The following is a 25,585-nucleotide window of genomic DNA, read 5'->3' as shown; positions in this document are numbered from 1 at the left end:
CCACTTACCTGTTAAAAACGGTACTCAGAGAGAGTGCGATGAAAAGGGAAAAAGACGTGCAATATTTATTCACTTCGCACGACAAAAGTGTTATTTTCGTTTCATGCCACGGTGGCCTAGCAGCGAAGACAGCGGTCACAACCTCAAATCTGCGAGCCAGCTTTTCAGCCAGCCCCCTCTTCTCGGCAAACATGGCAGATTCCTCGTTTGCATTGCATATTCTTTGTACATGGGCGAGGTAGCACTGTAGAAGTCACGGGGCACCCTGAAGAAGTTTTGACCAAGTTCTGCGGAAACCCACAAGGTGGAGAGAAGTAATTAATTACGGAAAAATGAGACATCCACCCAATCGCAGCAATTGCTACAAAGGAAACCCATACGGGCTCCTCAAAAGAAAAGCTTCACAGTTGAAAAAAAATCGTGGACCACCGCCTTTCCGGGGCAGCAGCTCTACCATCGGAGCTAACCATGTGGCTAGCAGATGGCAGGGTGATATGGGTTTCCCGTATGGGTTTCCTTTGTAGCAATTGCTATGATTGGGTGGATGTCTCATTTTCCCTTCATTATGTTTTGACCAACTGGTTGACCGCTGTTGATATGCTGATTGCTACAAAAGGTGCTCCCTGCCACAGTGGTCAGTAACTGACGTGCTGCCTGACAGCAAGTGGTTCCATTCACTGGACATACGCGGCATGAAAGAAAGTGCTCGTATTAAGTGCTGAACTTGCTTTTTGTGGTCAATATAGGTGCTGTAATAAGTTGACTGCACAAAGCTGTGCGTTGATTATAATTTTCTGAAAAAGGCAGAGATGAAAAGCTCTCCAACGTCGTGTTAGGGAAGGTGAAGGTAAGCTGTGTTCCATTAACATTATGCTGGCTGTAGTTAGAGAGAATGGAGCGAGCCGCACTATTCTGGGCTACATAGTTCGACGGGCTGAGTTAGCTTGGCTTGTTTCCCCCAATTGAGACTAATCATGGATTTGGTCGAACGAGTGTTTTTTCATAAGTGAGCAGGTTTAATGGGACAGGTGCCTTATGGAAGTTGTGTCAGAGATACCCTATCTTGGGGGGGTTAGCGCTTCAGATTATCAAATCAGTATGTCGTTTCCAATTGAAGGTATCTGTGACGTGATCTCCTAGGCACTTATATTATGAGGCAGCCTCGAGTGAGGTGTTATTTAAACTGTATTTTGGGAGACAAGTGTTTTGACATGATGAGCACATTATTTTACAATTGATATGTTTTACACTTGAGACGCACAGTATGCATGCGTACAGCAGTCTTGGGAGATGTGGCATCGGTTTGCCCGACTGGGCCACATCACCCGCATACATTGCGTGCTGTGCACGATGAAGGTTGAAAAGGCTGTACTAAACACAGCAGTGTGTGAAATACAGCTACAAACTTGGGTAATAGCAAGACTGAAGTGTCTGCAAAAGTCAGCGATGTTAAGGTTGACAGAGCCATGAATATGGCTACTTCGTTCACTTTGATTTCTCTTAAGAATGCACCGATTTCAAAGCACCACACGAGGAAACAAGACCGAAACACAGGTTGACAGAACAAAGCATGTTTAACCACTTTGTCCTTTAAATTGTAGTGCTTTAAATCGGCGCATTGTTGAAAGAAAGTTTGGGTTAAGCTCCATTTCCCATGTTTCGCACCAAATTTCACTTGAATCATGGTCGGCTTTTAAATCGGCGCATTGTTGAAAGAAAGTTTGGGTTAAACTCCATTTCCCATGTTTCGCACCAAATTTCACTTGAATCATGGTCGGCTTGTAGATCGGCACATTGTTGAAAGAAAGTTTGGGTTAAGCTCCATTTCCCATGTTTCACACCAAATTTCACTTGAATCATGGTCGGCTTGTAGAGCCTGCTCGTTAACAATATCATGAATCTCGCGATGAACGGTGCTGTCATTAGTGTATAAGTATGTGGAGGAAGATACTTGACTAGTTAAGTTATTTATGTAATTCAGAATAAGTAGCCGACCTAAACTGAGGAACGTTAGACGTGGTCATTGATAGCAACATACCGAGGGAAAGAAAGCATTTGATCCTGACGAGCAGTCAAGATTATGCAGAGAGAGGTAGTTAGATGTTATGGTTTAGCTGATTGAATGCTTTGTGCTTTGGCAGAATTGAAAACATGTAGGCAGTGCAGGAATTTCTGCCTAGCATAGCATGTAATGAATGTGTTAAAAGAAGCTGTTTCACAAGAAAAAAAGTATGTCGAAAGCCATGTTGTGCAGATGTAAAGAAAGCATTAGATTCAAGAAAGTTACAAAGCTGCAAATATAATTATCTGAAAGGAAGTTAGGGGTTAGGAAAGCGAGTCTGTTACCTGATGTACATGATGGAACCACTTCCTACTCCATGTTCAGAGATTGCTGAAAAAGTTTTGCCAGAAAGGTGTAACAGGTTTTTCTTTCAAGAACATTTAGTTGATGCTATTGGGACCACAGGATAATGACAGTTTGAAAGAATTGATTATATTTTTAATCCCAGCAGAATCAATCGAAACGGGAAACATCGTGCAGAAATCATGGTTTGAAGCACCAAGCACTGTCGAAACTGGGGGGCAAAATTTACTGAAGAAAGTTTAAAAAAATGGAAGGGATCTCATTTGGTAAATATGGCTAACCAGATTCATTACAAGAAGAAATGTTGCAGTTATCTTTTCTGTTTGCATAGGACCAGAACTTTTTAAATTATTTCGCAGCGTATTTGGTATTGTGTGGTGAGTGAGTGAGTGAAGAAACTTTGTGATGAATGCCTGCAGAGCGGTTAGCTGGCAGAACAGACTGCATTGGCGTATTCTGTGTCTGCCGCAAAATGTGCATACCACATGTATTAGTTTTACGGAACTTGGCAAGATTTATTAGGCTCTATTTTTTTTATTTCGAAGATGGATGAGTACTCCAGCATACCAAGGTGCCCTAGCAATAGCTTGAATATTTCTTGAAGGTACTTGTGCATGAATGAGTTCCTTGATTTTCACGCAAAATAAATCCCAGTTTTCCTGGATGGATTGCTGATCGAAATCGGCCACATATGCGTAGAAGTACTCATTGGTACCGTAAAAGTTGGCACTGAATAAGTTTAATTTTGCTGGGTCATGTGTTCTGAAAAATCTTAAATAGAACTTTAACGCGCCATGGTCGCTTAGACCAGGCAGTATTTCGGTATTAGATGGCAGTTGAGGATGAGTTGACAATATTAAGTCTAATGTATTTGCAGACTTTTTGGTTCATCTAATTGACTTTGTTCATTAATTTGAAACTTAATTTTAAGCAGCAACACATTCATTGGTGTCATGTAACAGCTGTGGCTTTGCGCATCATGCCAAGGTGTGCACAAGGACTGTGAAAAAAGTTTTCTGGAACCACGATGCCTCTGCAAGGAAAACATTTGAATGCCGTAACAAAAAGTGCACCAGCCAACACAGTGTGTTGGAAAACGCATTGCTGTAGTTTATGCTGTAATTCTGCGGGGTTACACAAGTCCACTGGTCTTATAATAACTTGTTCACCCTTGAAAGTTTTCTATAATGTTATGTGATTGTCAGTTGTTGACCTTATAACAGCAAAAAGCGATGAGAGTGATGATACTATGTGCAAGAAGACAAAACACATTCCAGCACCTTCACCCATGCTCTTCGGTTCAGGAAGGAAGCGTACATTTGTGATCCACGAGGCCCCATTGTGCCCAGCTGCAAATAGTATGTGCAGTCATGGCTTGGGGTTGTTTTTTGTTTTGTTTTGTTTTTTTATGGCGATACATCGCACATCATGATTAACGTCCCTCCCCTGAATTCTTTCTCACTCGCCGCCGTGGCTTAGCGGCTGTGGTGTTGCGCTGCAAAGCACGCGGTTGCGGGATCAAATCCCGGCCATGGCAGCCGCATTTCGGTGGGGGTGAAATGTGGAAACATCCGTGTCCCGTGCATTGGGGGCACGTTAAAGACCCGATGGCGGTCAAAATTATAAACCAAAGTCCCCCACTATGACGTGCCTCATAATGAAATCCTGGTTTTGGCACATAAAACCCCAGAATTCATCCATACCTGAATTCTCTGAGACATGCGCAGGTTCCATAATGTGAAAAACAAGAAGCACATCACAGGTGACACGTCTTGGCTACTTTCTGCCATAGTTCTTCTGAAAGTGCGATGCTCGCAGTAGAGAGAGCTGCATTTACTCTCTCCTTGTTGTAAAGCATGCATTCAATGGTATGGCAAAGGAACGGTGAGCACTGTGTGAGCCCTTTCTCTTCAGGCACATGGTAGAGTACTTCTTGTTATGTCGTAAAGCATTTGAAAAGAAAGTGCATTGCTGGCAAAGATGTCCTGGTGTGACCATTTGCACAAATTACCTGTTCCTCATGCCTGTTCGAACTCGAGATGTGAGAGGATCTCGCAAGTATCCTCATCTTGTGCTGTAATTGAGCCCTGCTGCCCTCACCTTGCTTCTGAATGGCACTTTTTTTTGCCCCCTTCTTCATACTGCGATAGTCTATTCCTTTGGGTTTGCAGTGTTTGTCACAATGAAATGTTTTGTTATTTTTGTACCATGAAATGACTTCTGGTATGAACTACACATATAGGATATTCAGTGTAAGTTCTATTCCTCCATTCTGTTTCTGATGTGAATATTTAGTTTTGAAGATTTGACAATTTGAGTGAATTGTATGTAATTTTACTATGTTAATACTGACTGAAGTCTGACCTAGCGCTGTCCAAGTTGCAGGGATTCAGAGCTGCCTAAGCTCTGAATTCAGGCTGTCTAGGGAACACCATTTTCTCTCACCCCTCATGTACATCTAAAGTATGAAGAAGCCCATTTTCTGCTTTTGTGCCTTTTGCTATTAGCTCTGCCATTTCAGGCAGCCATATTGTTCTGAAGTTGCTTGCACCATCGCTAAATTTTTCCAAGGAGTACCAGTAATGAAGAAAGAGTAATTTTTCAGGGTAAGAAGATGCTGTAAATCCCTCACGCTTAGCACCTGGTTTTCACTCTTAGAACTTGATGCAGAATTGCTTTGTTAAGTTTCATTTTTGTTTCGGTGCTGCCTCCATTGGCTGCATACTGCATCTGCGACAAATTGGAACGTGTCGCGTTTAGAATGAACAGACCATTGACACTCATGTTTTCACATCATCTTAGTGGATTTGGCACAAAACAAGATGACAAGTAATACTAGACAGGACAGGTTCTACTTTTATTTGTCGTTTTGGGCCATTTATGCTAGGGTGAACCAGCACCAACTAGGCCAATATGTCCTATTTAAGTTTAAACATCTATTAATTTGTGTCTATATGGGTGTGTGTGCATGTAAATGAAGAGCTGCTCAATCGCACTGTTGCACAGGCTGTCTTGATAATCAATATACAGTAAGGGATTTGTTTCTTTATTTAGTCCACTCAGGTTTTATTTTGCAGCATTTGAAACATCAGCATAAGTATGTTCACTGTTATTCGCTTTGATGTTTTTTTAATGCTTAGAAGTGGTAAGGAGCTTTACCAAAGTTAGAAAAATTGTAATGTGGATACATTTTTTCTTGGTATGCATATACTTAATAAATTCATCTGTTATTAATGCTTTAAGTGATTTTTAATTGTATAAAAAGTTGCAGTTTCGCCTGAAAGGCAAAGCATTGATTGCAATTGCAAATTATTAAACAGTTCTACGAAATAAAGATAGTAGTTTTATCAGCCGTCCAAACTCGTAAACATTCGATTACTAACTAAATGAATAAGCACGGTGTCACATGCTCACCGGCAAACACAAACACATTTCACTCGATGACTGCAGACACTCTGAGGAAGAGCTGCAGTAGCAGTGAGCGAATTTACCTTCGTGCTGCCGCTAGCTTCAACGCAAACTAAGTGGCAAGAACACAGCGCACATAAAGCTACCAGTGCTCGGCACGCCTAGACTCTCTACTCCTCGCAGATCGCTTTCAAATGTAGGGCCCGTGCCACGTGCAGACACCACCACAGTGGAATCCTTCCCTTCCCCCCTTGCACGTTCGAGATTGAGCAACCATGCTCGGCTCACCCTCGCATACTTTCACTGGCACTTGCAGCACACAGTACGCGGCCACAATGTTATCGCACTGGGACTTTACACGAAACATTACGGCTACAACGATGGTAGAAATGCACGTGGAGTGTCCATATTGTAATAAAATGTATTTCGTGTTTTCGGTTATCTTGGTGACGTTTGCAAGGGTTCGGTACATGTATTATGCAGTAGAATGTTTAGAAGTGGTAAGGAGCTTTACCAAAGTTGGGAAAATCATAATGTGGATACATCTTTTCTTGGTATGTGTATAGTTAATAAATTTATCTGTTATTAGGGCTTTAAATGATTTTTAATTGTATAAAGGGAACTTCAAGATATCGAAGAATGTAGTTCCACTTAACACGAGTTCCATTTACTGAGACAGGTGCAGCAATATGTGCAACACTCGCTTAATACCGTTCTAAGGAATTTTAAGAACCAGGAAATGAACGTAGCTGATCATCTTTCAAAAATCTGAGAAAAAGAACAAAGGGCTTTTGGCACTGTATTCATAAAATTTCTGATGCAGCTACTCACTGTGCATTAAAAAATGCTTCAATTTTTGCTTGGTTTAGTCATTGCCACCACTTTCTTTAGGATTGCATTCTCCATAAAGCAAGCTTTGGAAAGACATTTCAGATCCTGGTTATATCTAAAAAAAAACAACTCTTGCAAGTCTGCACGGCTAATTGCGGTCTTTGAGGTGTAGCAGTATCTTGCTGCCTCTTGAGGTGCCTCTTGGTAATTTGCAACAGCACTGTCAGTGTGCACGTACTCATTAGTCCAGTGCAATGTTCCTTAATGCACATTGCTCCTACAAGCCCTGCTTCTCAGTGGCATCCTCTTCACTTCTTCATCTTCACTAATAGTTCTTTCACTATTACATCCGGGCAAATCCTGCATATCAGAGGCCTGGACATCCAAAGGAAACGTCGCATGCCTGAAGCAATTAGCTGTAGTACTTGCTGTCAGTTGCATCCTGGCATCATCAGTGAGGCAAATGGCATGAAGAATGTCCACCTTGTATTCTTTGTCCCGGTTCATGCATACCAGCATCCTCTGCAGCAGACTCTTGTGGCAGTGGGCTTTGAGGGCTTGAATGAGCACTTGATCAGTGGGCTGTAACAGTGCCGTGGTGTCGGCCAGCATGATTCAACTGTGGTACGGTTGCAGTTCCATGTCTAGGCAGTCAACACGGAAGAGGACTTTCTTTTTCTGTCGCAGAAATTGCATGTCCTCTCTGTGGACCCACTCGCTGAAGAGAACCTGCGTCATTCACAGTTTTGTATTTGACTTGTACAAGAAGGGTGAGATTGTAATGCCCTAAAGCAGTGAAGATTTTCTTACTTCCTGATGAATAAGTGCTTCAACTTGTCGCTCCGAGACGTGTTCGCACCGACGACAACAATTAGCCTCTCTTTGCTAAGTTTTTTACCTGTGCACCGCTTACCTCTATAGATGAGAGAGTTCAACTGCAGGAGCTCGAAAAAAAGGACTGTTTTATCTATGTTGTAGATATCATCTGGCGTGAATGGCTTGAAGCCATTGCTCATGCCAGTCATGGCATGCAGTGGTTTTGGCTGGAGCGGTTTCCCCTGAAACAGTATGGCAAACGAGGCCATTTCTTTCTTTAAATCATGTGAATTGGCCTCCACTGCATGAGAAGACCTTCATCCCAAGCTGAAGAACAAATTCTTGGACTTTTGCATGGATTAGCGATTCATTGATGGGGGATGTTCTGGCAACGAACTCTCCATGGCCGTGACACCAGACACTTCTCCAGCTCTACATGGTCGGTGGGTTATAGTGTTTTCCTTTGAGGCCTGAATCGCAAACTTTCGAAGGTGCCCCTCAGCCGCTCTTTCTTGGGCAGAATCCTTGGTGGGCTGCTTTATCGAAACCCCGTGTTTCATCCTGAGCACCGATTTCGTGTAACAGCCGCTTTCGAAGTGGTCCACAATCTCCACAGTTCGTTTTCCAGAGGAGGTGCATGGTGTGTGCACTTCTGTCTGACCATTGCAGCAGCCTAGCAGGCCTCGTACCAGCACTCACCGGTCAGGTTATGATGGAGTTCCCTACGCTATGCTAGAGAGAACTCTGGCGCTGCATTCGTTGAGCCACCACAGGAATGCATTCATCTCATATTCGTGAATTCAGGCGTTCTTGTGGATTCGTTTATTACACTTTGCATGCCTTCATTGTTATAAATTTCAGAGCAATCTATACTTTTCCAAGTGCAGAAAACACTGCGAACATGCACGATCACTACTAATTACAATGGTTCAGGTTGTCGAGGTGGCCAAATTGAAAAGCGCCAAACGTCTCAAGGCATTGGCTTGTGCGCTATAAATTGGTAAGGGCATTTTATGTTGCTTGTTGATGCCTATGTCCGTGGCGTAATGGTTTCAATATTGGCTGTCTGTGCTAGAGGTCCTGTGTTCAAATCCTGCAGCCAGACAGTTTTAATAATGTTTACTTAAATATTCATTATGCAGTGCATTGTTGAAAATGATGAGTTTACAAAGTTGTTTGAAGCCAGAAAGAAGGACAAAATTTAGGCAAATGCATGTGCTCCCCATAATTCCCGTGCTGGTACCACCGCTCTCATTGCAGCTCCCGTATACACTAGCGCCAGAGTTCCCTCTGGTACTTACTGTATGAAGCTCTGTGGTTGCAAGTTAATTGAAGCTCATGGCGATTGGTCTTAACAAGTTGACGAGCACAACTGTTTTCAACATTTTAGTTCCATTTTTGGTTTTGTTTACTCAGTGATGTGGAAATTTTGGATCTCATTACCAAAAGTTTATTTGCATTACCTAAATACAAAAGCTACCAGTTGAAAGTCAGTTGTTCTCTTTAAGCGGCAATTCTGTTTAAGCGATTTCTGTTTACCGAGATTTTATTGTATTTCCTGAACTTCTGTATTACTAATACTCGAAATGATTTCTCAACATAAAAATAGCGAATTACCATCATTCATCAATATATTGTATTGCATTTGAAGGTGGCATGGCTCCACTAGTGACTTTCCTGCTTCTAGCCATCTCTTCTGAGACAATATTGTCTAGAATAAATGTAAATAAAGAAAGCAAAGTGCAGTTCAGCCTATTCTGGTTCATCCTTGGTTGACTTGCACAAGTAGACACAATGTCAAGGTAAACAGATTTTAAAAATCCCAATTCCCTCACCTAATAGCTGAAGCTGAGCAAATTTACTGTTTCAAAAACACATGTATCAGTAAAATTCCTTAACCTTGACTGACAAAGAATTTAATTTTCTGTGCATGCCATGACGGTTTGACTTTTCTGAGTTCTTCTATGGCTTTGTTTTCTCTTTATTGCGATAGGAATTATGTGGACACTCCAGCGCATTTCACTGTTGCTATGAGGTTCCATATAAAGTCCAAGAGTGATAAAATCGTCGCTCCGCCCTGTAGGCTGTATGTGCGAGAGGGAGCTGGCAATCGCGACTCAATCTCGCGCATGCAAGGGAGGGAAGCGTGGAGGAAGTGCACAGGGTAGGGAGGGAGAGAACCACTGTATCCTGAAGGCCATCCGTTGCTTAGTTCGCATTGATGCGAGACACAGCACGAAGTTCAATTCAAGAAGATGCATTCATGTTTATTTGTGCACACCTGGCACCATGCTTATTGATTTGGTTAGTTTGCCTATGTTTACAAGTTGATGCAGCTGCTAAAACTGCTACCCTTACTTTGCTATGGCTGTCCACTGATTTGCTATGGCAATTGATGCTTCCTCTTTAAACTGCGACTTCTTTGGATAGGAGCACCTGCAATGTTGCTATTTTTATGACAGTAAAGTGATTCACGTGATCCGTGACATCATTCACTGAAGGCAGTTTTGTTCAGCGAGCAAAGAAATGAAACATCAGTGTTGTTAGTGTAGCGCCAGTGTGCCTTCGTTTGTCCTCGTGTTTTCCTGCGCTCAAAGCACATTTAGTCAAGATGCACCAACAAGTTCGCATCGCCACCCTTGTCGCCTAAATTGCACTTTTCATTATTCACTTTATGAGGCACGTTGAAATTGAGATATTGAAGCTGAGACCTATTGAAGGCTGAATTTTAAAACCATCTCCACCTTTGAAATAGAAGTTCTTAAAATGTACTACATTGGCACTTCAGTTAACATTTTCACAAATGGTGACTGAGGGTGGTTAGCTGGGCTAGCAGGTATTTCGTCATTCGAAAATTACAAGCACTTGTATCTCTCTTCTTTATTCATGCTTCATTGTCACGGTACTCTAGCTTCCTTATGATCTGTCTAATGGTTAAGAATGGTATAAACTGGACCACTGATGCAACTGTAACTACATTTGGGGGTAAATACCACGAAATTGGTCCTAGTCTTAGAATTTGCACTTAGTGGATGTGATTTCATAGTTGTAGTTATCTTTTCAACCACCTACTTCGACCTCAATTTCTCATGCAAGTAATTTTGGCCTCCTCAAAAATCCACCTGTAAATGCTACTTTTCTTCTTGGCAGGAATGGCACCGAGTCAACAGGGCAGGTCCCATGCCATTTACTCATATTTTCCATCTTGTGTTGTGCCATAGAGGCCAATAACAGGTTCCACTCAATGCTACCGCTCGCAAGTGATTTTGTTAGCCCAGGCAATGTTAAATTAGTTAGCTAGCCCACGTATCTTGATAGCTCATTCATGCTAATTGATGCAGATAGAAAACTGGTTATTTGCTGAGCCTAAGCCTTTTGTGTTTTCCTCCTTTCAGGGGGAGTGGCAAGGGACGACTGTTTGCCTCACAAGTTCAACAAGCTCTGTTCTCGGCTGCTGCTGCTGCTGTCATGAGTTTTGCAGTTTTGACAGTTCTATGTTTTGCAATATCACTAGTCGGTCGCTCTCAATTCTTTGCGGTGTTTTAAAAGCAATCCTCACTTCAATAATGACACTTATTATTCATGCTCATAAATGTGCCTCTACTAGTTGAATATGATGTTATTCATATACTTGTGTTATATGTTGGTGTAGAATCCATTGCGATTGATGGAAAAATTGCCAGTTTTCAAAATTTGTGTGCTGAAGGTTTCCTCGCTTTATCCTTTGCTATATATTAGGAATAGCATAAGGCCACAGCTTAATTTGGCAAGCAGTGATCAGGGGCAGCTCCTTGATGTTTCAGTGAAGTAATTGAATTAGCTAAGAGAAAAAGATCATTCATGCTGGCAGATATGCACAGTTGTTTGGTAGCCAACTCATGAATTGGATGGTATTTATTAATTTTAACCAACTGCAAGAGGCTACATGCTGCAAACGCAAAGTTGAAGGCATTCACTTTTGGCAACCTTAATTCTGTACTTGCGGACAGCTGCCGAGGCATACATGTGAAAGGTGGAAATGCCAGGCATAGTCCGTAATTTGGCTGCTGCCGTTTACACAATAAAATGTGAGAGCTGTTTTATTTTGAAACATTTGTTCTTCTTTTTTACATTCCTGAACGTATTGTATGCCAGTGTCCAAAGATAAAGAAATAATGTAGACACTGCAAAAAAATAAATCCTGTCATTAGAATACAAACTCGCCATTGTTATCAAACTGCGTGTTGAGCAAATTGCACCGCTGAACTCTGAGCATGCTCTAAATGTCAGTCAGTAGCAGTGGACTGGCACACTACCTGGCAGCGTCAAAATGAAACTTCGCTTAGGTACATCACCGCCTAATTAGAAGCACTGAAAATGCGAATCTCCTAAAAAAAAAGGTGCCGAGTAGAAATTCTGGTTATGACTATGCTTATGGTGCATTTGTGGATTCACAACTTTGAGGTACATAGGCGCATTGAATGGATTTTTCTTACTTCAACATAGGTGGCAGTAAACATTCTGGCATTCTCTCTTCAGTTGGGTAGAATCTTTCATGCTAGATAGTGGTGCGCATTCCTTGCACACCTTACCTGCAAGCATTTAAAACAAACGTGGGATCTTCCATGTGGCGTGGAAATCGGGCAACCTGCCCAAGGCTGGCGGTCAAAGCAACGAAGGTGGTGACAGTGTGTTTCACTCTTCAAGTTAGGACGACAGCGATGACACTTTTATGCCCGCAAATCGCAAGTCCCATGCTATGAGTGCTATCTCCAGTACTTAGCAGCTTTGAAGACGCACAATCATTCAAAATAGTCTTATTCACAAATACCATCAGAAGTCAACAAACACTGACACCAAGGACAACATAGAGAAAATTACTTGTGCTCAATATATGAACTAAAGAAACGATAAATTAATGGAAATGAAAGTGGATGAAAAAACAAATTGCCGCAGGTGGGGAACGGTCCCGCAAGCTTTGCGGTTCCCTTGGTTAACCCCCTTTCTTCTCCCTCGTTCAGAAAGTGTCAAGGAGGGAACTGAGTGATTCAATATAAATTAATGTCTGCTATTTAACGTGCAAGACTTGAACTCGTATTTCTGTTTTTTAGCTATGTTGGTGAAAGAAGTATTTGTCATAAAAACGGAAGCTGGTGTGGTATCTTTTCTCTCTCTCTTTTGGCTAGCCCTTATTCATTTGATTGCACAGATATCAGAATTGCTTGTCTCACCAGTGCACTGCTTATGAGTTTGGTTTTTGTGGTATGCCATTGCCATTGCTCAGTGATTACTGTCGGCACTTTGCATGCACTTATAATCGGGAAAGCTCACTATTGACGAAGTTTTGTTTAAACCTTTGTCATTCCTTTTCTGAAGTAAGCACGCTGGGTATCTGTGATGGTAAGCTTTCATTTTGTAAAAAAAACTTGAGGTTCTTAAACATTACCCCTGAAAGCTGCATGTGTAACTAGTGAGTTAATCTTCGAGTACTGTTCAGAAGTAGAAAACATGCCTGGGAAATTGCGTTTTCCCGAGTGCCCAAGCACAAAACTAATTGTGCACAATATGTGCAGTGCTGTTCATTCCCAGGTTCTTTTCTTTCTTTTTCACTTTAGCGGGTAAAAATTTCGGTTTCATTTTTAGTGAGGATAAAAACTGAGGTTCTGTTGTATGGCAGGTTAAATTTTGTGTCTTCTCTGGTAACTTTGTAGAAACGATTAACACATACAGTGGTCTCCTTTCTCTAACACAAACATTTTATTATATCAATGATATACTCTCAGTAACATGTAATTGCAAAGAAAGTTTGTTGCAAATCATGCGACGAACTCGAAGCCATGTTGTTGGACATTATTAGTGCATATCGAGAAAACAAAATGAGCAAACACTGGTGGCCATCTCTTTTGTTAGCAAAGTGATGTAGCGCACGCAGCCACACTTCACAAGAGGTCTTGCCCACCCTTGCGGGCACCTAGACCTGTCGGGCCCTTCGTCCTTGTCTGTTGGGGTCCTATTTTGCTGTTTCCCAGTGTATGTGCTCTTGCAACAGAACTAGACAAATCAGGTACGCTTCTTTAAACGGCAAATAGCTGCGTAACCTTGCAACGTAAACGCTCCCATTCGCAATGCAGAGCAATGTTAATTTGCTTCGTAGTGCATTACTGTCATTCGCATAATGCAACTTGTGGGGAATAGAACGCAATAAGTCATTGACATGTTTGTGTAAACACAGCTCCTGAGAAAGCAACAAGCTTTCGTTTACTGAACACTGGCAGGCACTGATATATATAGGCCAGTTCATGCTTGAGTGTTAAGCAAAAACGAGACATATACCATGTTCATATGTTAGTATTAGATAGGATATATAATGACCACTTGCGCACGTAAAGTGGGCAGCATTCTTTAGATTTGTGACACCTGCATTTATTATTATCCTTTATGAGAAGGCAAACTTTATGAGATGGAAAATGGGGCTTAACACAATTTTCATAAATTTTGTTTCACTGCAATTACTGGAAATTATTGAGTTTTACCTGAAATCGAAGGACCCTAAATATGTGCCTCTTCTGCAGTAAGTGGCAAAAAGCTGATCCTTGCCTGCATGGGGATGTCGCAACAATGTTTGGCATTCGGGTGAATCACTGTCTCATACGCCTCTCTTGGCTTGCGCAACGGTGCTCAGAATCAGTGGTACAATTTAGGCACACCAACAAACCAAATCTGTATAATGGACAGTATGCAGTTTTATCTGGAGCCTTATTTATCGCAAATTCATTGTATTGAAATGGTTAGCCTAATTTAGCATCAAATTTCTGCCAGCAAACTACTTTGAGAGAGGCACAACTAGAAAACAAACTATTTAAAATGTAGACAATAATCGCCCATAGTGCATGCTATCGTCCTGTTGTCATCAAAGTGTATGCACTGGGAATGGTGGCAGAATGAATGAATCCTGAGCATAAGGCACTCAACGGCACATAGGAAATGTGTAACTGGAACATAGCCTGGCTGTACAACAAGGAGCCATCAACAGCAGTGTTCTTCCTCGGTGAAGCGCACTGCGTAATGGCACAGGTGTGTTCTGCAATGAAGACAGTTCTCGGAGTGCAGTGGTGTTTGTGCGTCCTGCAGGGTCTGGCGGCAAGCGACGTTCATTCCCCTGCAACCAGTGCCCCTTTGTGGCGACCGACCGGGTCGGGCACGAGCGGCACCAGCGCACGCACACGGGGGAGCAGCCATTTGCGTGCCCGCTGTGCGGCCGCCGCTTCAACCACAAGTCCAACATGGCGACACACATGCGCCGGCACACGGGTGAGAAGCCGTTCCCGTGCGACGCATGCGGCCGCCAGTTTGGCTTCAAGGTGGCGCTCGTGAAGCACATGCAAGAAGAGCACGGCACCGAGCCACTCAGGTAGGCGGGAGCCAGGAGCACTTGCAATCAGTCGTGGCAGCCACACTTCATTTCCACTTTCTGTTTGAATGTGTCCAGATTCAAAGCACCATGCTGTTAAAGTGAGGTGATGGCATAGAGTTGAGGTAGAACATTGGGTTCCTATGCTCAAGGACCCAAGTTAGAATACTAGCCCAGGCCACAATGTTTTCAGGCTTGGAGTGGTGCGTGAAACCGACAAAAACAAAAAAATGCTGAGAGCCAGTTGTGCTCTACTAGTCCAGGTGCAACCATATTGGAAAGGACCACTGAGCTTCTGCAAAGACACTCCCTCACCTGAACAGGAGTGGGCTTCTCTGGTGCAGTATTCGACCACTACCTCCCTCGTGACTCTTACAATGAACCCCAGTGCCTGCAGCGCATCTGGCCAAGGCGTTGCTCACACCTACGATGCAGCAGAGGGTTTTAAGAATCTCTGGATCCATTCGGGCTGCCACTGGCTATTGGCAACGTTTAACACACGAACCTCCTTGGGTGAAGCTAGCTTACCTTGAGGAATTATCAGTACGAGTGTGTAAATACTTGAATATCACCGAATTGAATAGAGTTCTAATAATTCTGTTAGCAAATGTAATATCTGCTATTCGATTTTTCTAATAATCGATAAATCCAGTGTAGAGACCCGTGCAGTGCCACATGACGAGTGTGCCGCAGAATCCAGCGTGCTCAATGCTGCCCGAGCGAGTGTTCCATTTGGTTTACGGCACAGAAGGAGCACCGAGCATGGCGTGGATGGGCCGCCACCCCAGCTGACGCAGTAGCAAAACTGTGAGCGTTCCCCGACGTCGGCTCGATGTGGGGATCGCACCCGCAGCACTCGGAACGCCGCTATTCGCAGTACGATACCTCTGGGTGTGCCGCTGTCGGTGCAAAGTCTGTCCCGGTTGACGGGACCGATCACAATGATAATGCGACGTTGACAGACAGACAATGGCAACAAAAACCGTGCGTACTTTGGAAAGTGTGAAAGCATGTGTGAAGGTGAGGCCGATTAGGCGCCATTGGGCACGCAGACCGAGTTAGATGCACGGCGGCTAATTTCTGACCACTGCAAGAACCGTCAATGCAAACCGCAATTGTGATCTTGGGATCGAATGCTAATGAGTCATCTGTTTGGACATATAAGTGGCAAGCATTCCGCAATGGCTTGCAGCCTGTTACCACGTTGGCCAGTGCCAAATTTTCGTCACGGCCACATTGCCTAGGCCGTTAGGCCTAATCGCCGCTGCTTTATCGGGCATTGGCAACTGAAATTACAGTGTGGTGTCGAATCGGCGCAGATCTATTCGCAGCAGCCATGCAACATTCCAAAAGCTGACAAACTGCCTTGAAAAAAGAAGTTAGTACACAGGATGACAACGAAGTTGTTCATGGCCACCATCTTTGCAACATCGTTAAGGTAATAAAATGAAATGAGACACACCATACGGTGGCTTCTCGCTTCCGACGCTCTTCGTCACTGCACATTGGTCTCTTTTTTTGTCGCTTCGACCAACCTGTTGCAAGACTGGCTTTAGATTTACACAGTAGGGATGAAAGCGTTGTGGCTGATTGCTGCATTTGCGCAGACGGTGGATAAATGAGGGAGAGGTGGCGGGGAGCCAGCGTCGTATGTCTAGATGTCCAGAATCTGTGACAGGAAGCAAATCGTGCCGAACCTGACAAGGAAACGGCGCGAATGACACCAGCTACGCACGGAGCAGTGATCGGGTCGCATGATGCGTGGCTCTTTCGTTGCATAGATTGGCCTTACAATAGCCTGCCTGCCATAAAGTTGGGATGGCTGTTCTGTCGTGTGGGAAAAGAAAGCTACGAAGTAAAACTTCTTAATTAGGCAAATAATAAAAGGTTGCTCCAAAAATTAGGTCCTCTATTAGACTGAGAACCTCATTGGTATTCAGTACAACATAACGTCACTAATTCATTAGTTTCAAGAAAAAAGAAGCACATGATTCTATTTAACAAAAATTATATTGATAAAAAAATTTCCGGACCTTCATATGCTAGGACTGAGCTGTAATCAGTGCTGGTGTAATGTGAGCGGACCGTACTGCATCGCCACACGATGTCATTCTTGTTCTGCAATGCTCTTGAGCACGTGCAGCACGCTGTTTTCTTGCACAATGTTTGTAAGCATTAAATCACGAGAAAAATTTTCTGATATTCAATTAGGAATCAACTATTCGGTATTCGTGCACCCCTGGTAATAAATGGAAGAAACTATACTCATTTCAGAAGCAGCAATTGAATTGATAGGTAAGGCACCGATGCAACCTACGGGTAAGCTCTTTCAAGTAACAAAGTTCCTAATAATAAAAATTTACAATAGGGCATAAAAGTCTGCAACTCAAGAAAAGAATATAGATTTTACTGAACTTTTATTGCTGATAAACAAGAAGTGATATTCAAAATTGGAATGTCAGAAAGATTGCAGAAGCGCTAAAATATGGTGGCGGCATGAATTCAGTGACAAGGAAGCTTGGCATAGTACAAGGCAAGATGTATGCAGTGAAAGGCAAGTGGGGTAATGTCATTAGCAGTTCGATAGCATAGTAGAGGATTTCTATGCTGATGTGTACTGTACCCTGAGCAGCCACGCAACCTTCATTACAAGTAGTGACGAACAGGAGGCTCCTACCACTGCCATCAATGAGGTTAGAAAGACTTTGCAAGACATCAAAGGAAAAAGCAGCAGATTAAGAGGGAATAGCATTTAATTAAATATAGAAGGGATATTAAAACTTGAAAAGCTTCCAGCCTTTTGTATGCAATGCCTCATGACTTCAAGTGTGCCAAAAAATGGGGAAACTGCCAACATTATACAAATCTGTAAAAAGGGAGATGTTAGAAAATTTAATAAATATAGGCTGTTAGCTTGCTTTCAGTATTGTACAAAATATTCACCAAGATAATTTCCAGTAGAATCAAGGTAATACTTCAGTCAACCAAGAGAACAGGTTGGCTTTAGGAAGGAATATTCTACAATAGTTCAAATGCGTGTCATCAATCAGGTGATTGAGAGATCTGCAGAGTGCAACCAACCTCTCTATATGACTTTCATAGATTATGAAAAGCCATTTGATTTAGCAGAGATACTAGCAGTCATGAAGGCAATGCGTAATCAAGGTGTACAGGAGGCATATGTGAATATTTTCGTACATATCTACAAAGACTACACAGGTGCCTTAATTCTACACAAGAGAAGTGGGAAAATACCTATCCAGAAAGGGGTCGTACAAGTTAGACACACTCTCTGCAATGCTTAGAAGTATTCCAGCTATTGGACAGGGAAGGATTATGAACGAGAATCAGTGGTTAGCTGACCTGTGCACCTGTGCTATGCAGGTGGCCTGTTCAGTTCATTATGACGGCAGCACAGAAGCGATGCTGGCCCAGTGAGAAGAAGCACACAAGTCAATTTTAGACTACAGTGCGGAGCGGGACAGGGGACACGGGAAGAAACGAGGGCAAGCGCTTACTTCACACAGGGCTTCAAGGAAGATCAAGGAAGAGCACATAGGGGTGCTCTTCCTTGATATCGAACGAGCTTGTGTGGAGCAGAATGCACGCTCACCGATTTTTTTGTCGATGGGCAATTTGATGCTTGTATGGAATCACTGCGACCTTGCGGTCCTTTTCTGTGGGCTGCTCTTTGGTGACCACGGCTTCGCCGTTAGGTTTTCTTCTTTTTCTACGGATTGCCTCAGCTACTGAGACGAGTAATCCGTCGGGACAGCTTAGGGCTTCCCAGCATGTAACTTGTGCTGGAGAACTGCCATTTAGTCTGTGATGGCAGGACTAGTCGAATGTATTAGAGAAGCAGGCGTGAACAGTAGCCCTCTTTACTAGTTTACTGTGTGCCAGTGAGAAGGGCAGGAGTGGTTTGTGTGCACGGGGTTCTTCTTGGCTACTAGGTGCGAAAACACACACGACACAAGGAAGGGGACGGGACAGGAGGCGCTCTGTCTCGTCCCCTTCCTTGTGTCGTGTGTGTTTTCGCGCCTAGTAGCCAAGATGAATTGTGACCAACTCGCCCAACAAGACGTCCTTTTAAGCACGGGGTTCATATGTCCAGCAAACATGATCATTAGAAAACACGAGGTTGAGGTCAAGAAAATGGAGGGAATCATCCTGTGGCATAGGTAAAGTTGCGCACGTCTCGATTTCTGGCGCGTGTCTCGGCCGTGGCTGCGCAGGTCTGTAAGTGCAGCTGAGTGCATACGCAGCCTCGCCCAACTTTAGAGGTAATCTGCCGCCTGTGCGAAGAGTGGGCGTGCCGAGACAGCGTGGCATCATGTAAGCTGTCTTCTCGCACGTTTAGTGTCGGAGATTGCATAATCTCGAGTTTCGGTGACCCGTTGGAGAGAGAGGCAGACAAAGCATTCGCTCCCTGCTGTCGGTGCTTTTCATCAGAGCGTCGTCCCAGTGCGGGGGACACCATCAGCCGCAGGGCTGGAGTGCATGCAGAAAGAAATTTGGAGGACACTTAAGCTTTGCCTTTAAGAGCGGAACGCAATAGCATTAGAAAATCCTTGAGTAGTCCTCACGCTTCCCAGCAACTGCATAACCGCAATGTTTACCGGGGAACACTGGCGGAGAACGCTGTGCGCGAAGGCGAGTTTTGTAGTTCTTCTTATGATAGTGTGCAAGGAACCAAGGTGGCCTCGCCACTCCTACTATGATAGACCTCAAACGGCAGCTGGCAAATGTCGCGTTAAAAGATGTGCATGTTTGAGTTTCCGCATAACAAAATGATGTTTCTTATATATTCAAATTACAATCCAACGAAGCACGCACATTGACAATAAATTATTAACTAGTATAGTAATTTTTATGTCAAATGCCTCATTGATTCACATAAAGCCGGCTCTGTTATATTTATTGACTATTTCAATTAAACTTGACGCCATCTGGTATTTAGATGTATGTTTGCCACTGCACCAAATGGGCTTTTCACTGTGCCAAATCAGCGTTTTGCCTGCGCCTGGATGTGACCCAAAAGGCTGTTCCGCCACTGCACATGTGAGAGAAGGCCTTTCAGGTGCTCTCGCTGCAACAAGTGCTGATTTGTTGGATTAAGGATGCAAAGCTGAATTCAGGAATGAAAGCACTGTGCCATCCTGCTCCAAAACACCATTTTATGCCAAAACTGCTTCATCCCGGCTGCCTCGATGTTTTGCCATCAAATTAAACCTGATGCACCGTAAGCGACCGTGAGAAGTGCAGTCAGTTTAGCACATCTGTACGCTGCTTCCGCTAGATGCCGGTGGCCTGGGCATGAGCACAAGTAAGTGTATTGAAGTTCTGGCTCCCAGTTGAAAAATTCGGCCATTGAATTATGAGTTGACTGGAACCTGAAGTAGGCTCAGATACTGAAAAAGAAATGGAGCTGTGGACACCAATTTAGGAAAAGGCATTCTATGGCTTTTTTTATGGCCTGCACACAGTACCTTGCCTGAAGGTTACTTTTTCTACTTTTGAACAACAAGGTGCTGCTTCACATCAGGTTCCTGAAGCTTGGTGCAGCAGGAACAGTACGAATGCCCTACCACCAGTGATCCCTCCCAACAAAGTCAACTGATGAGCGCCTCACTTGTGAAACGTCCAACCGGAAAATTCCGACCAGTGTGGTTGCACATTGGGCGAATGTGTTCACACTGAAAATGGCCCCGAATAGTCCCAGACTAGGAAAGCTCACAAAGGCTGTGATTTCCTTGCCGCATGCAGACTGTGAGGGATAGGCGACAACAAGCAGGCACTTCACCATTGAGCCTCTTTGTCAATAACAAACACTTTTGTCACACAAAAACATACTTGAGGCATTATGTGGGCGACACCACGAAGGTGCCAATCACTAATGACCTTCTTGAGTGTGTCATACAGGGCCTATCTCCGACATGGTGGAAGCCACAGTGCTACTAAAACGAAAATGTGAAGAGCCACTGGCAGGAGGAGGAAACGGCTATCCTTACCGACCAAGCAAGATGTGCTGCTCGTTGATGGGAACTGCCTGTGCTGCTTCAGTGCGTCAAAGTGATAAGCTCCACGCTTGAATCTATCATGTCAAAATGAGCTAATCAAACTTTGTGTTCAGTTATCCAGTGCACAACCAAACATTTTGTTTTCAGCTAGTCTGTTCCGAATCATTGATCAGGTCAGCTGTGATTTTTTGAACACCTGTACACATTTTGGCCGCCTGTCTTGTCTAGTCATAGATGCGTATGTTGTCAGCAAAAAGTATTGAGTGTTGAATAAAAAGCAATCACACTGTAGTTTTTTTGCATGTCATGAATAGGAAAATTGCAATTATCAAGGTGTCTGACCCTAGACACATTCTTCAAAGCGTAACTATAATGCTCCAAAACTCTCCTTTTATTGCTCCAAAGCTGCTCCAAAATGGCATTATCACTGCTCCTTGAATGCCTCCAATAGCCCGAGCCCACTTCCACCCCTGTGCATAGTATAAAATGTTGGAAACTTGGAAACAGAAATCTAATTTGAAGCTTCAATTTTTTTTGAAATGTTGCTCAAAGTAGGTACCGTATTTTCCAATTATAAGTTGCGGTTTCTTTCTGTATTTTTCGTTGGTGCATCTTACGTTGGATGCTATCGCCGCGCCCTTTGTATCAAGCAGTCATCAAATGATGCTCCATCGCACATCACCTTCAGTCATGCACAGCAAATACACTTGCTGGATGAAAAAGGCACTAAAGCCAACCAAAGACACAGCCTTGTCCGAGCCATACACGTAGCCCTTAGGGATCAGCCCATCGAAACAGTTACCAAACAACTAATTGACAAATACCTACCAGTTAGAAATGAGCAGGACCAGCCACTTCCATCAGAATACAGGGGAGCCGCTCAACCGGAACTCGACCAACCCTTCACCATATCCGAAATCCGGAGGGTGTTAAGTGAACTAAATCGAAATTCAGCCCCCAGTCCTGATGGAGTAACAAACAGATCACTTAGAAATCTCTATGAGCCGTCCATTGAATCGCTGACAGACTTCATTAATGAAGCATGGATCTCAGGCGAAGTCCCAGAAGAATGGAAAACTTCACAGGTTATACTAATACCCAAACCGGGTAAACCTCCAAGCTTGGACAACTTAAGGCCAATATCACTTACATCATGCGTGGGGAAGGTCGCTGAACACGCAATCCTTAACAGGCTAAAAGACCACTTAGAAGACAATAATATATACACTCACAACATGCTGGGTTTTAGGTCTGCACTTTCCACGCAGGATGCCATGAAGCAAATTAAACACCACATACTCGACGGATATTCTAGAAATACTAAGGCCATATTGGGATTAGACTTGGAAAAAGCATTCGACAGAATCAAGCATGAGTACATCCTCAGAACGATAGAAGACATTGGACTCGGGTTGAGGATGTTTAAATACATCAAATCCTTTCTCGAAGCACGCACGGCGAAGATAAAGGTCGGAGACACAAACTCGGAAGTGGTTCAGCTCGGAGATCGAGGAACCCCCCAAGGATCGGTGATCTCTCCCGTCCTTTTCAACCTGTGCATGATTGGTCTGTCCAGAAAGCTGGGCAAGATTAACGGCATTGACCATACCATATATGCTGATGATCTCACTGTATGGTGTGCTGGTGGCACTGAAGGGCAGATACGGGACGCACTGACTGAAGCGATCAAGACGGTGGAAGAATACCTGAGGCCCACTGGACTCAGGTGCTCCCCCCACAAATCGGAGTTACTACTTTATAGACGTGAAAAGGGGGGCAGGCCTAAGGGCTGGAAACCTCTATCGGAAAGCAATATACACCTACATACAGAAAATGGTGCCAATATACCCAGAGTCAACGTGATCAGGGTACTAGGCTTTTTCATTGATGCAAACGGTGGAAACCATACCGAGGTGAAGAAAATCACCCTTAAAACGGATAACGCGTGCAGGATGATCAGGCGCCTGGCAGGAAGACACAAGGGCATGAAAGAAGATAACCTCATCAGGATAATCAACTCATTCGTACTCTGTCATATATCATACGTCGCTGCCATGTACAATTGGACGCAGTTTCAACTCAAAAAGCTTGACGCAGTGATCAAGAAGGTTGTTAAAAGCGCATTGGGGCTCCCAATTCGAACCAGCACTGCAAAACTGCTCAAATTAGGAATACACAACACGACCATGGAGATCGCGGAGGCTCAAGAAACATCACAAATAGCGAGACTATCTACAACCAGCACGAGAAGATCAATCCTGGACAAGATCATGATCAACCCCATTACGGATTCAGCACAGTACGTTAAAGTTAATCAAGAATTCGCAGACAACATAATTGTCGCACCTCTACCCAGGAATATGCACCCAAAACATAATATCAACAGGAGAGTCGCACGAGCCAGGGCGTTAATTGAGAAAATGGATAAAGGGGGCAGAGGAGCCTGCTTTGTCGATTCGGCTGCCTACAAAGATCTAACTAAGTTCGCGGCGGTGGTAGTGGATCATCAGGGCAATTGCACAAACTGCGCCACGGTCTACACTAACAAACCTGAAGACGCTGAACAAGTTGCCATTGCATTGGCACTAACAGACGATAGATTCATCGAAATATATAGCGACTCGAAAACGGCTATTAGAGCTTTCAATAGGGGAAAGATTGCCCCGCAGGCTGCGAGAATAATTAACAAAAGGCAAACAAATGTTACACGTTACATTTATTGGTTCCCGGCGCACCTTGGTTCACTTGATGGTATTCCTGTCAATCCAAATGAATCGGCCAACAGCGTCGCCCGCGACCTTACAGACCGGGCCGCTTTTACATATGGTTTTGATTCTGCTGGATTGGAGAACTTACATAGAGATACGCTCATTACATACAATGAAATTACAAAACATTACTACATGGGAAGGAGGGAGTTTCCAGCCCCTCACTATAGGCTAAACAGAGCACAAGCAGTTACCCTTAGACAATTACAGACAGAGTCTTATTATTCACCTGCACAAATAAAGAAATGGTATAACATTGCAGACATGAATATTATATGCAAAGCATGCAAAAAGGAGATGTGCACGCTTGAACATCTGCTCTGGGAGTGTGGGTCGCTCGGCCCTGGCATTTCCCGGAATCGGTTTTTAGGAATGATCAGATCTCCTGATCATATCCCTCAAGTCCTGGCTGTCCAGTACGCCCGTGATAGGGCTAGGAGGCTTGACCTCCCGGTCCCAACATGGGTATAGCCAGGCAGGTGGCAACACCTTGTACAGGACCAGAATAAAGTTTTTTCTCCTCCTCCTCCTCCTCGTTGCTGTTGGTGCTGCATGCTTCGTGTGTGTCGTTGCAGCCTCGCTAGCCACGGCACAGCATGCGAAGCAAAGTCGGTGAAGTCACGACTTTCGAGAAGTGACTAAATGGATTAGTGAGACATGGAACTCAATTGCTGAGGAAATGATGGTGGCAGGGGTTCGCAAGGCTGGGTTGATGCCGTTCACGACTGATGGTGATGTTGGTAAGTTGGACACCAGTGAATCAGAAGACGACAGTGATGTGCCAGTGGAACTCCAACCTAAAATAGCTGCATTGTTTGTAAGGTATTCGGAGAAGGACGACTTGCATGGCTTTGACTAAACGCCGTCACGTAAGCTATCAATAGCATCGTTGATGCAATTGGAATAAAATACTTTTGAAAAATATTGTCTAGACGTTGGAAGGCACTTGCATGCATGTCAGCACTGCCTACAACAGGATGCATGCAGCATCTATTTTCATCACATTTTCTCATGACCTGATCCTCAACGAGTTTTTAAATCGTTTACCGTACAAACAGGTGTGTCTTATACACTATAAGACTTATAGATGACTTATGTACATTATTTTCGTCAAAACTGCCGTTTTGAGGGGGGTGCAACTTGTACAAATGTGCGACTTATAGAACGGAAAATACGGTAATTGTTTTTCAGAAATTTGGAACAAGAAGCTTAGAACTGTGCATCAAACACAAATACTGATATTCTAATGCCAGTCATGACGGGCACAAGACTCGTTTTTGTTGTTGCTCTGTACCCACAGAAAAGGGGATCTGTTAGCTTTGCTTACATGGTCTCACAGTCTTGTGGCTCTGCCCACCAGGTGCGTCATCTGCTCGGCGGTGTTTGCCAGCCAGGGCGGACTGGACGCGCATTCCAGGGGCCACACCGAGGAGCCCCGGTTCCTGTGCAGCCTGTGCATGCGTCCCTTCAAGCACAAGCGCAACCTGGCACGCCACATGGAGCTCCACGCCTGGGAGGAGAGGCAGCGAGCCGGCGGCCACAGTCGGCCACCGGTCTACGAGGACTGAGCCGTCTTCCGATGGGTCTGGGTTCATTTATTTTCTGTTCCCTAAGGATGGCTGTTCTGGCATATGGGTGCACACCCATCCCGAGTAGCATTGATGATACAAGTAAATCAAGTATACAGCTATATCACAACAAAACAAACATCTCACTTCATAACGCCATTTTATGTCAGGTTAAGCTGCAGTAAAACCTCGTTAATACACAACGGTCAAGATGTACTCGTGGCGAGCCCCCATTCCATCCTTGCATCTGTTGTTGGCTGATGATCACTTGGGTGGCAATGTCATGTGTGCCTGCAGTTACCGCAATCACCTTTTTTTTATGCAAAAGATCTTCTATCTTTTTGCAATGCACTGAGACAGGTCTATGTCAATTGTGTTGGAATCGATGCAGCTATGCTTGTACGGATAAGCTCTGGAAA

The 25,585-nt window shown here is 43.9% G+C and overlaps 1 protein-coding gene across 2 annotated transcripts in view; it reads left to right on the top strand.

The window, feature by feature from the left end:
• Positions 1-25,371, top strand: part of LOC135902233 (gastrula zinc finger protein XlCGF7.1-like) — a 42,425-nt gene extending 17,054 nt beyond the window's left edge. The window contains exons 3-5 of one of the 2 annotated variants that reach the window (XM_065432202.1): positions 10,816-10,885; positions 14,531-14,810; positions 24,959-25,371. In XM_065432202.1, coding sequence (XP_065288274.1) covers positions 10,816-10,885; positions 14,531-14,810; positions 24,959-25,166 — 558 coding nt within the window. In that variant the 3' untranslated portion in view covers positions 25,167-25,371. Of the gene's footprint in view, positions 1-10,815; positions 10,893-14,530; positions 14,811-24,958 lie in introns of both variants that reach the window. The other variant, XM_065432203.1, reaches the window with a different exon arrangement.
• The last annotated feature ends 214 nt before the right edge of the window (positions 25,372-25,585 follow it).

This window comes from Dermacentor albipictus, chromosome 6 (genome assembly GCF_038994185.2).
Source record: "Dermacentor albipictus isolate Rhodes 1998 colony chromosome 6, USDA_Dalb.pri_finalv2, whole genome shotgun sequence".
Classification (NCBI taxonomy): Eukaryota; Metazoa; Arthropoda; class Arachnida; order Ixodida; family Ixodidae; genus Dermacentor; species Dermacentor albipictus.
The sequence above is the reverse complement of the archived record's forward strand: the minus strand, read 5'-3'. Positions and strand labels throughout refer to the sequence as shown.